The following is a 12,312-nucleotide window of genomic DNA, read 5'->3' on the forward strand; positions in this document are numbered from 1 at the left end:
GATGCTGTTGGCAAAACTACTGCTGTTCAACCACCTGACACCTCTTTCTACTGTGTGATTATGTTATCATTCATGGCCGTTAGTAGTGATTCCCGTTGTATCCATGCTGCTGGTTGCACTTGTGATCATCATAACTGTATTGCATGAATGCATGATCCTTCTCGTGTTTCATTGCGGTGCCACTATGGATCTATGGCCCGATACTTAGGTTATAGTGCATTGTAGACTTACTTTTCTTTGTGTAGTTTCAGTCCACACCGCAGACTGCGTGATCTGCCTGTAGCTGTGCGCAGAATCCTGACGCTGCGTGCGTGGTATTTGTTTCTTTCGCTTCCGGTGCATTCTTACTGTACGGTGTGGATCTACCCTTGTGCATATATTAGCCTGTAACCCTCTTTAGTTGCGGGGCTTTTTTCCTTTGTTCCTTGCTGGCAGAGTGTGCAATTATTTAGTTGTGTGAAAAGAGAATCTTCCAATACTCAATTTCAGAACTCGTGGATGTTCTAAACTTGTGGGGTACAGTTGAGCCCTGGGCTCGACTTGTACAAGAAACATTGGTCCTTCGAGCCGGATCTCGAGCCGGCTATTGTGATGCCTCTGAGGCGAGATAAGCCATGGAGAGTGGCAAAGAGCTACGTCGCTCAACCAGAACGAACAGGGGTTGTGAACCCAATCGATTTTCTCCGGAAGGAATGATCTCCGAACAGGAGAAACGACGGAACAGTCCGTCACCAACGCTGACAGCAGCGTCAACAACGTCTTCCAGGAAGGCAAATGCTACCAAGAGTAGCAGGACTAGTGCTAGTAGTGCCATCAAGAGAGCGAAGCTGCTTGCCGCCGAGGTAGCGGAAGCAGGGAATATCGCGGAGTTGGAAAGAGTAGCCCGCGAGAAAGAACTCGCCACGCAGAGAAAGCTCTCGGAGATGCGCTTGTCGGCACGGAGAGCTGCACTGGGTGAAGATGCGGAGGAGCGTCCCGGTGATAGCGATAGTGATACGGCTGGTACCCCTCCTGTGGAAGAGTATGAGGAACGACAGTGGGATTTGCGTCGTGATACCGGTGAGCGTGAAGTCTCTGATCTCATAGATATTTCTAGTGCTCAAGTAAGCCCACAACATCTTGGAGTCGGAGCCACCACACCCGCTCCACAACATGATAAAGCCACTGTACTAGCTCAGTCTCAGGCTGTGAGTAACAGTCATACACCCAGCCAGACAGTACAGGTACCAGATGCTTGTGATAGTCAAATGCCAAGGCAAGCACTTGTGCCAGCTGTTGACCTGCTCTCTGACTGGAATCCTTTCACTGTACCAAATGTATGTAAGAGTCCAGCCACTGCCACTGGCGTACCACCAGTACAGCCCAGGCCAGACACCCGCATCAGTACATATGAATACTGTGAGCAGACACTGTCAGCCGCTAAGTTTGCTCTAGCCGAGACTGAGAGGAAACTGCAGGCTATGAGCATGGAAATGGAATGTAAAGAGCGTGCGTACTGTGACAGGCTGGCCCTCGAAGCCTCTGCACATCACGAGCTTTGTGATACACTGCAGGCCGCAGAAGACCAAAGGTCCGATCTTACTTGCAGACTGAGCGCTGAAAAGAAAGAGTCTGCGGTCCTAAGACAGGAACTCACTGCCCGCGACAGACAGCTCGAGTTGCAGCGCCGAGCACTAGCAGACGTTCAGGCTCAGGTCGCCAGCCAAGCGAAACAACTTGACGGCGTCAGGGAGGAGCTGGCACAAGAGGCTGAAGCCCGCGGGAATGAGAGAAGAGAGCTGGAACGTGAGTTGAGTGCCCGGGAATCTGAGCTGGAAGAGCTGAAGAGTCAGCTCGGCGCATACCGCCAGGGCACACACGAGGCCGCCCTCCAACCGACCAACGTGCCAAAGCGCCCAGTACGGCCACAGCTGGAGTGGATTCAGCATCCACTGTGTCAGACTCAGTTGGAAGGACGATGACGACAGCCATGGTGCAGCTGGCCGAGGTTCTGGCCGAACGCCTACCTGTGGCAAATGCGCAGACGCAACCAGCGGAATCCCACCCGAGTGATCTCCAGAGAATGGTGGCGAGACAATCAGTTGGGAGAGACCTACCAAATTTCTCTGGAAACCCTGCTACATGGCCAATGTTCCACCATATGTACCGTGTCTCAACACAGGAGTGCGGTTTCAGCAACCATGAGAACATGGCACGCCTCCAGAAGGCGTTGAGTGGTAAAGCCAAAGAGGCAGTCATGGCCATGCTCGTTATTCCAGACAATGTGGATAGAGTCATTCGGACTCTTGAAACCCGCTTCGGACAGCCAGAACAGGTCATACAAACCATCATTGACAACGCTCAGAAGCAGAGAGCGGTGAAAGAAGAGGACTTTGAAGCACTGATCGACCTTGCCAATGCGGTAGGGAACCTCGTGGCAACGATGCAGCTGATGGAGAGCACGGGACACATAACAAACCCAGCGCTGCGACAAGAGATCGTCTCCAAACTCCCCAGCAGCCTACGACGTTTATGGGGGGAGCACATACGCACTCGGGACCAGGAAGTGACCCTCGAAACGTTAGCAGAGTGGCTGGAGGAGAGAGCGGATGCTGTGTCCCGCGTGAAGCGACCAGCTATGTTCCCGGCGGATAGTGCGAAGCGCCCCACATTCCATCGAGGCAGCACGTTCGCCGCCACCGAGAAGCAATGCGCCTTCTGCAAACGGTCCGGCCACGCCACTCGGGACTGTCGAACGTTTGCCAAGAAGAGCGTCAACGATCGCTGGAAATGGATAAGGGCCGAGAGTCGTTGCTTCACCTGCCTAGCTCATGGGCATCGATCTGGTAACTGCCCGAGCAAGAAGCCATGTGGGTTGCAAGGGTGCGACCGCTTGCACCACCATCTGCTACACCCAGCTAAACGACCGGACGACACACGCACTAGTGGCAAGAATCCAGATCAGCCCAACACAAGCTCTCAAGCTGTGGAAGGACATACGTATCTTGTCGGCAAATGCAACCGGCGCGACCGAGTCATCCTACGCACAGTCCCAGTGACGATCCGAGGCCCATCTGGTGAAGTCCGTACGTCAGCTCTCCTTGACGAGGCCTCCACGGTGACCCTTATGGATGCTGCCATTGCCAAGGAGATTGGAGCCGAAGGACCCCGTCGCCCGCTGTTTCTCACCTGGACTGATGACAGCAATCAGACAGACAAACGGTCGCAGAGTGTCCGTGTCGAAGTTGAAGGAGACGGTGGAACGTTTTCACTGGACAACGTGAGGACAGTAAGCAAGATGGACTTACCTGAGCAACAGATCGACGTACCAAAACTGAGTAGCCGCTGGCCTCACCTAGCCGACAGCCCCAAGATCGTTGGAGCCAACACGAAGCCAAGACTCTTGATAGGCCAAGACAACTGCCACCTTATTCTTCCCCGCGAGGTAATCGAAGGACCGCCGAGCGCGCCAATGATGACGAAATGCAAGCTAGGCTGGTCAGTACATGGCAATGACAGGGCAGGAGTCCCACAGATCGAACATTGCCACCTTGCAAGAACCGCTGACGATGACCTCCATCAGCTCGTCAAGGAGTCATTCAGCACGGAGTCGTTTGGTGTGAAGGTCACCTCCAACAAGACCAGCTCGAGGGAAGAAGTCCGTGCCGAGAGGCTGCTGGAGTCCACCACCAAGCGAGTTGGCACCCGTTGGGAGACAGGTCTGCTATGGCGCTCGAGTGACATCGCCCTCCCCGAGAGCTACGAAATGGCCAAATCGAGGCTGATGTCTCTGGAAAGGAAGATGGACCGAAACCCAGCCTATGCAGATCAGTACTGCTCTAAGATTGCAGAGTATGTCGCTACAGGCTATGCGAGAAAGCTGACAGAGGAAGAGCTGGACCAAGACAACGTTGGCCGCAGGTGGTACTTGCCACACTTTGGAGTAGTTAACCCCAACAAGCCAGGGAAAATTCGCCTGGTATTCGATGCAGCAGCGAAAAGCAACGGCATGAGCCTTAATGATGCTCTAGTCAGTGGACCAGATCTCCTCAATCCTCTTCCGAGTGTCCTCTTCAAGTTCCGGCAACACCGAATTGGTTTCGGCGGAGACATCCAACAGATGTTTCATCAGGTACTCATCAGGAAAGAGGATCTGCCAGCACAGAGATTCCTGTGGCGAGGGCGTGACCGTGGCCGAGAGCCAGATGTCATGCAAATGACAGCAATGACATTTGGTGCCACATGCTCGCCAGCAGCCGCTCAGTATGTGATGCGAAAGAACGCCTCGGAGTTCACCGATCGGTGGCCTGACGCCGTACGGGCCATCTGTGAGAATCACTATGTCGATGACTACTATGACTCCACCGATGATGAAGAACAAGCCAGAAACCGAGTGGACCAGGTGTCGGCCATCCACGATGCTGGTGGGTTCCTCATTCGCCACTGGGTCAGCAACTCCAGAGAGCTGCTGCAGCACATTCCAGCAGAGCGCCGAGCAGTTGACGCACCGACATTCAACAGCGGCACGGAGCTGCCCATGGAGCGAGCGCTTGGTCTGAAGTGGGACCCAGAGACTGATCAATTTAACTTCCGCCTCAGTCAACGCCTCGTTGACCAAGAAGCTAAGTCACCCCGGCCAACAAAGCGACAGGCACTCCGCATGATCATGTCAGTGTTCGACCCGATGGGGTTTCTATCCTGTCATACCCTAGCAGCACGAGTCCTTCTGCAAGATGTTTGGCGCACTGGAGTTGGGTGGGACCAACCCCTACCAGACAGTCTGCTGGAAAAGTGGCGTCAGTGGTGGGGAGGTCTCCGCGAGCTAAGTCACATCGTTGTACCCCGCTGCTACTGCCTGAGAATGTCAACGAGGAAGTCATGTCAGCTTCATGTCTTTGGCGACGCCAGCGAGGACGGCTTTGCAGCCGTCGCATACTTTCGAACAACTCTTGAAGACAGGACCTCTCAAGTCTCTTTCGTCCTGGGCAAGAGTCGTGTCGCCCCGTTACGGCCGATTTCCATCCCAAGGCTCGAGCTACAGGCGGCACTCATGGCTGCAAGAATAGCACGGACGGTTCTGGAAGGGCACGACCTACTCATCGACAGCACAACGCTATGGACAGATTCAATAACAGTCCTTCGGTGGATTCAGGCAGATGCCAGCAAGCCGTTCGTCGCCCACAGAGTCGGTGAGATCGATGAACTATCTGCAGTGTCACAGTGGAGGTGGATGCCAACAACCCTCAATCCAGCTGATGCCGCAACGAGAGTACTGCCAGATGTCCAAGGCAGACAACTTCATTGGCTTCAGGGTCCGAAGTTCTTGCAAGCTCCAGAGGCTGATTGGCCAGAGGAGACCACACATGCGAAGGCTACTGACGTCGATGCTGATGAAGGCAGAGTTTGCCGGAATGCACACCGTGCCAGAGCCGTTGGTCTTACCAGACGCCAACAGTTATTCATCGTGGATGAAGCTGGTGAGAGTCACGGCATGGATGGCTCGATACGTCAAGAACCTGCGGGCCAAGGCAGCCGGAAAGCCAGCCACTGTTGGGGAGCTCCTTCCGACAGAGTTCCAAAGGGCTCAAGAGCTGTGGTGGCTCAGGACTCAAAGAGACAGCTTTGCAGGTGACGTTGCAGAACTGAAGAAAAATGGGTCTGTGACGAAAGCGAGTCGTCTGTACACTCTGTCCCCAACCATCGATGGAGTTGGTGTGATCCGCATGAGTGGACGGGTCAGGACCGCACCGAGTGGGAGCGCCATTGATCTGGATCCGGTTATCCTGCCACCAGATCACGCGTACACTCGACTCATGCTCCAACACCTCCACGATATCTGTGGTCACCAAGGACAGGCTCAGGTAGCCAGCGAGATCCGCCGACAGTACTGGATACCGGGACTACGTACTGCGGTGCGGCGCACATGGTCCGTTTGCCAACGCTGTAAGAATGATCGCTCCAAGCCGATACCTCCGCAGATGGGCAACTTGCCCGAGGGGAGAACAGCTGCTTTCGTCCGCCCGTTTACGCACTGTGGTTTGGATTACTTCGGGCCTCTGCAAGTGACAGTTGGCAGGAGACGTGAGAAGCGGTATGGTGCTATCTTTACATGTCTCACCACGCGAGCAGTTCATCTTGAGATCGCTCATAACCTAACGACCGACAGCGCTATCATGGCGATCCGAAGAATGGCCAGTCGACGAGGCTACCCGGGAGTCCTGTACTCTGACAATGGCACCAATTTCCATGGCGCCGAGAGAGAGATGCATGAGGCCTTGCAAGACCTTGACCGGGAGAAGATTACGGGATTCCTGACGCCGAAGGGAGTGGAGTGGCGTTTCAACCCGCCAGCAAGTCCGCACATGGGTGGAGCCTGGGAGCGACTCGTTTGCTCTGTGAAAACCGCCCTGAGTGCAGTGTTACACGAGAGGTCTCCTAAAGAGGAAGTCTTAACGACCCTGTTCGCTGAAGTCGAAGCAACCCTGAACAGCCGCCCGTTAACTCATGTATCATGCGACCCAAAGTACGAGGACAGCCTGACCCCGAACCATTTTCTGCTTGGGACACCAGCTCAGACGCACCCACCAGGACTCTTCACGGAAGATGACCTCTGTCTCAGGAAGCAGTGGCGCATAGCACAGACCCTCGCAGCCCACTTTTGGCGACGCTGGCTAAAAGAATACCTGCCCTGCCTCCAAAGGAGGACGAAATGGCATGGTGCCGATCCAAGACCTGTGAAGCCTGACGACATTGTTGTGATCGCCGATGGAAGCCTGCCGAGAGGCACTTGGCCGAAGGGACGTGTTACTGCTGTCTATCCCGGCCCAGACGGACGAGTGCGAGTAGCAGATGTGCAGACGCAGACCGGCACCCTCCGACGACCTGTCAGTAAGATCTGCGTCCTGGATGTCCGACGATAGGGTGACCGATGGATCGTCACCGGGGGGAGGATGTTGGCAAAACTACTGCTGTTCAACCACCTGACACCTCTTTCTACTGTGTGATTATGTTATCATTCATGGCCGTTAGTAGTGATTCCCGTTGTATCCATGCTGCTGGTTGCACTTGTGATCATCATAACTGTATTGCATGAATGCATGATCCTTCTCGTGTTTCATTGCGGTGCCACTATGGATCTATGGCCCGATGCTTAGGTTATATAGTGCATTGTAGACTCACTTTTCTTTGTGTAGTTTCAGTCCACACCGCAGACTGCGTGATCTGCCTGTAGCTGTGCGCAGAATCCTGACGCTGCGTGCGTGGTATTTGTTTCTTTCGCTTCCGGTACATTCTTACTGTACGGTGTGGATCTACCCTTGTGCATATATTAGCCTGTAGCCCTCTTTAGTTGCGGGGCTTTTTTCCTTTGTTCCTTGCTGGCAGAGTGTGCAATTATTTAGTTGTGTGAAAAGAGAATCTTCCAATACTCAATTTCAGAACTCGTGGATGTTCTAAACTTGTGGGGTACAGTTGAGCCCTGGGCTCGACTTGTACAAGAAACAGATGCCGAGATAAGAAACCTCTTTGAATAAATCACGCGGTAGCGGCCTAGCTAGCGCTCTTGTACAGAAAATTCATCCGAAAAATATTTTCGGCAAAGTGAACTTTTTCCAAACAAACATACCGAATCTTCTCGTGCATTTTCGACCTCGCTCCCGCGTGCCGAATCTTTTTGCCGAATTTCGGAATGCAAAACCTCGCTATTTACTCCTTCTCTTACCAGCTTGCTGGCTAGTCAGTTCAACGACAATCGACCTCAGTTCTGATTGTTTACAACAATCAGCTTTTGTGTGATTTCAGTGGTGAACTTTTGACCGGCTCCTCGGCCACACTGGGTGCGTTCAATTACAGCCATTAAGTGATTCATGAATGGAATCTTGTCGTTGGATTTCATGTCATGTAGCCCTGGAATCAGTTTGGAATCCATTTACCCTAACATGGGGTGATGTGAATAGCCAGGGACGTTTCATGAATGGATTCAACATCGTTTCGCGGTCATAATCGAACGCACTCACTCTTTCCGCTTGCGTTACCAGTTGAGTCCTGACACTGGAGCGGCACATGATACTTGCTCATGGTAGATCTACTTTGAAGTACAACTTGAGTTGTTTGTGCACAAAATTTACCTTGAGATTTAGAGAAGGGAAGGCTGGGCAGAGTTGCGCAAACAGCTTCTTTGTCAGCGGTCTAACTGCCGTGAGGTATGCGGCATGAAGAGTGACGTCCTTTTGATTGGGGTCTTCATGTCTTTTTGTCCGATGCGCACAGCAACTGGTGTTGTTGGCGGTGATTTGATTTTCAGCACACGGACGGCTCTATCCTTAACTCGTTCTTTCTTGCCAGGCATATTTGCAATCTCTCTGCGCCAAGGAACGAACCACAATGATTGTTAAGAAGGCTCTGTTCCTCATTTCTCACTTCGGTGTCGTGCACCTGTGGGTGTGTTCTGGTGACATCCTGTCAAGACAGGGCTATACTTCTTAAATTTTTCCAAAGGACTCCACGCGTATCGGATGTTCTAAGCCTATCAGAGTAATGGACGTCACCATGGCTACCCTATCGGGGGGGGGGGGATAGATCACCGGCATGTGTGTCTAATGCCTATAGAAAGATCATAAACAGAACACTAAAACGCTCTCCGAGTTAAAAAAAAACCCTATGTAGAAGTTTTGCTTATCAACGGAGAAAGTAAGTTAAAAAATCATAGTACTGGTAGTGTTCTCAGACTGTTCTGTGCACGGAGCAATGACAGAGGGATAAGTTCACGTTCAAAAATAACGCCCCGCTTCCAGCTATTACAAACAAGAACCCCGGGTTTATCTATTTTTCATTTTTCTTTTAATCTTTTCCTTTTTCCTTACATTTGTGTTCCTTTAGTCGATCTCATGTAATAAGGCAACACTGCCTGTTTGTTATTCGACATTAAAAACCAATCCAATCCAATCTCCTACCAGCGGATGTATTAGAATTCTTTGAATACAGGTCATCCCTCGTTAATACATAATCTCTGGGACTTGACAAATGTTATGTATTAACGGGGTTTATGTACTAAACGACAGTGTACATAACTTGCTTGTATACCAGAATTTTTCACTTTTTTCAACTTTTCTGAGTGTTTCTTGCTGCCATGACTAGGGAGCGAGATATTCTTGATTCCCTCGATATAACATAACAAATTATGTTATAACAGTCACAGTCAGCGAAGATTCTACAGTTTACATGATACATGCCCAGCGGCGCCTGTACAGTCACTCGAAAAAACAACAGAGCTTTGTCGGTTTGTGATGTGCGCTCTGATTTCTGAGCTAATTGCGTCCACAAGTAGAAACTAGAACACGATGTGCCTCCACTGGAAGGCCAAAAGAACAACAAATTATGTACTATTGAGGTAGGTGGCATGCGGGTACGGAGAAATGTTATGTACTAACGGGGTTTATGTACTAACGAATTATGTACTAACCGACAAAATTTGTATGGAAGTGACCACGTTTCGTCCGGGACTTGAGATTTCTTATGTACTAACAGGGTTTATGTACTAACCGGACTCGTATTAACGGGGGACGACCTGTAGTAACAAATTTATGTTCTGCTGATTTTCCACAGTGGTGTTGATGACCATCTTGACCTTGTGAGATCTTTTGGAGGTCATTGAATGATGGCTGGTAGCCTTGGGCTTAGTATTTCCAGGGAAATGTTCAAATTTATGACTGCCGCCAAAGTACCTTGCAATCTTCGCTCTCCAACAACTACTGTGCTAAGTCCGAGTTGAACATTTTGTCTGGAAAATGGTATTCTCTGGAATGCTGCACTATAGCTGCGGCATAGCAATGAGAAAAACTGACTCCGACTACAGCACTGTTCCCGATTTCGAAGGAAACTGCCTAAGAAAAGCAACGCGTCATCACCAGCTATGATGCAAAAACAACCAAGCAATAGTCTGGTGACCCGCGACTGTGCTTCATGCCGTCGACACCTTCATTTCTTGTACATCTACACAATGGTTATCTAGGTCTGGTTGTAATCTCCCGACTGTCCATCAAACTGAACCCACAACATTGTGTATTCCCAGTTTGAGCTCTGAATACGATCGATGTGAGTATATGTGTAGGACTCAGTATAGAGTCCATGCACTATATGATGTCCAGCACCCTATATAGAGTCCATTGGTCCAAAATCCACTATACAGAGTCCAGGAGTCCACTCAGTTTTGATCAGCTTCATCCTGCCGCGCAATCCCCTATAAGGAGTACACTTTTTCTACAAGTCCCCTACTCACGGTCCAGGAGTCCAGTTTATCCAGTCACGCCGTCCTGTGTGTTGTGCCCCGAAAGAGAACACATTTTCAGTTTTGCTTGCCTCGTGGCAGCGCATTCCTTTCTTCACTTCAGCCATGGCTGCCAATTCTGCTGTGCAGTTGCTGACAGTAATCTGTCTCGAGCTAACCAAGGAGGATAAGGAGACGTTCAAAATCAAATCTGGAAAGCGTCTTGTGGTTCTCTGAAGACGTTTCATCAGTGCGCGGGATGAAAGCAGAAATTGCAGAACGAGAAAAGTTCAGCACAGTTCAAATCTGACGAGTCAGGTACACTGACGCTCTCTTACGTTCGACGCCACAAGGATCCCCTGTTTGGCTGGCCATTGCTGCCAGTAAGACGTTTGAACGGTTTCATCAGAGCGAGGGATGAAAGCAGAAAGCGGAGAAAGAGAAAAGTTCAGCACAGTTGCAATCTGACGAGTCAGATACACTGACACTCTCTTTCGTTCGACGCCACAAGGATACCCTGTTTGACTGGACAAGAGCTGCCTGTACCACCGTGTCAAAAGGCTGTCCAACTACATGGCAGGACGATGACTGAGGTAAGGAAGCTTTTACTTGTTTCAATTGGTCTGCTGTTCTGTCGTTATGCTTGAATTTTTTTCCATTTTCAAGGAGCGTATCGCGTTTGTTTGATGTTGCTTGAATGAATGCCCTAAAAGTAATCAACCACTTCGTAATAGTCCTCAAGGACTGCAAGGACTTTGCATCAATCGTATATGATCGTCTAGCTATCATCAATTTTTATTTCATGAGAAATGTATTTTTATCCCTGTGAACTCCACGACACTCTTCCTGTAGTATGATGTCAAATACAATGGGATCCACAAACGCAGTGCCAGTGTACTAGTAGTAGTAGGACTAGGAGGATTGCTTGTATGCCAATGACAAGAAAAAGCTTCTCAAGCTAATACTCGTATTCCCTGAAGTACTGTTTTGATGTCACGAACATGACATTGTGTCAGTGAAACTGCCTGGTGACAACAAATCATTGCATTTCCATCTTGGGGAAGACTGACTTACAGCAACGCTGTACAGATTGTTCAAATCATCTCATTTCAATTTAGTTGCAGTGAAGTGAAACACTGTGTACACTACATGTATGTTGGTGTGTCTGTGCGTCTTGAGTGTGCACAAACGATCTTATTCCTCGTATTACTAATAGATTATTATCCCCACCATCACCTGTTCACAGGTCTTTGAGTGGATTGATTTTCATTGAGCATCACATTCGTTGAGAACTTGGTAGTTGTGTGCTCCCATGCATCATTACGGTAATAAGCGTATCCTTGTGCTATCTATTTGTTGCAGGTGTGCTGATCTTCAGAAGCTTGCGGAACTGAGTGCTGCTGAACATTTGCATGGCCATGAGCAATGGTGAAGCTTGCTATTGCACTCTCAGCATGTGCTAGTATTATGCTGACCACTGCACTATGTTACTCTCTTACACTACTACGTGTATGTAAACGTGCGTGTACCCGTCCCCGTACGCATTCGTTTCGTATAATTATTTGTTATCCCTCTTGACTTTACATGTAAATGGGTGGACGTTTGCATGGCTGTTGGAGTTGCGTGTGTATTGTGTCTCTACTCTTTTCTTGGTGTTTTCTTGGCGTTGTATAAGTGTGTGTGTGTGTGTGTGTGTGTGTGTGTGTGTGTGTGTGTGTGTGTGTGTGTGCGCGCGCGCGCGCGCACAATAATTTGAAAACAAATAATTAATCCTGGGCTCTCTAGGTATTTTCTTGGCGTTGTGTGGGTGTGTGCATGTGTGTGTGCGTGCACAATAATTTGGCAACACTACATGATTGAGATATTGTAATTTGCAGCGTCTGCGAAGAGACCACTTGATTTGAGGATGGTGTTTGTAGGGTTTTTCATGTAATGAAGTCGCTGCAGTGGCGCCTCAATACATATTTTTTTATCTTGAGAAGTGAATGATGTAAAGGATTAAAGGGAGAGGCCGTTTTCTGGTTAATATTCACTGCTTACAGCAGATCCTATTTCTATTTTCGAACTCG

The 12,312-nt window shown here is 49.9% G+C and overlaps 2 protein-coding genes across 2 annotated transcripts; both read left to right on the top strand.

Moving 5' to 3' along the window:
• The first annotated feature begins 1,957 nt into the window (after positions 1–1,957).
• On the top strand, positions 1,958–5,611 carry LOC135812491 (uncharacterized). The gene has a single exon (XM_065325862.1). It carries the CDS (start codon positions 1,958–1,960, stop codon positions 5,609–5,611), a length of 3,654 nt encoding a protein of 1,217 aa, XP_065181934.1.
• A 91-nt stretch (positions 5,612–5,702) lies between these two features.
• LOC135812612 (uncharacterized protein K02A2.6-like) lies at positions 5,703–6,899 on the top strand. The gene has a single exon (XM_065325940.1). It carries the CDS (start codon positions 5,703–5,705, stop codon positions 6,897–6,899), a length of 1,197 nt encoding a protein of 398 aa, XP_065182012.1.
• The last annotated feature ends 5,413 nt before the right edge of the window (positions 6,900–12,312 follow it).

The sequence above is a fragment of the Sycon ciliatum genome, chromosome 1 (genome assembly GCF_964019385.1).
Source record: "Sycon ciliatum chromosome 1, ocSycCili1.1, whole genome shotgun sequence".
NCBI lineage: Eukaryota > Metazoa > Porifera > Calcarea > Leucosolenida > Sycettidae > Sycon > Sycon ciliatum.

Excerpts from the sequence above, each read along its gene's own strand:
- LOC135812491 (XM_065325862.1), top strand. The coding sequence starts at position 1,958 with ATGACGACAGCCATGGTGCAGCTGGCCGAGGTTCTGGCCGAACGCCTA.
- LOC135812612 (XM_065325940.1), top strand. The coding sequence starts at position 5,703 with ATGAGTGGACGGGTCAGGACCGCACCGAGTGGGAGCGCCATTGATCTG.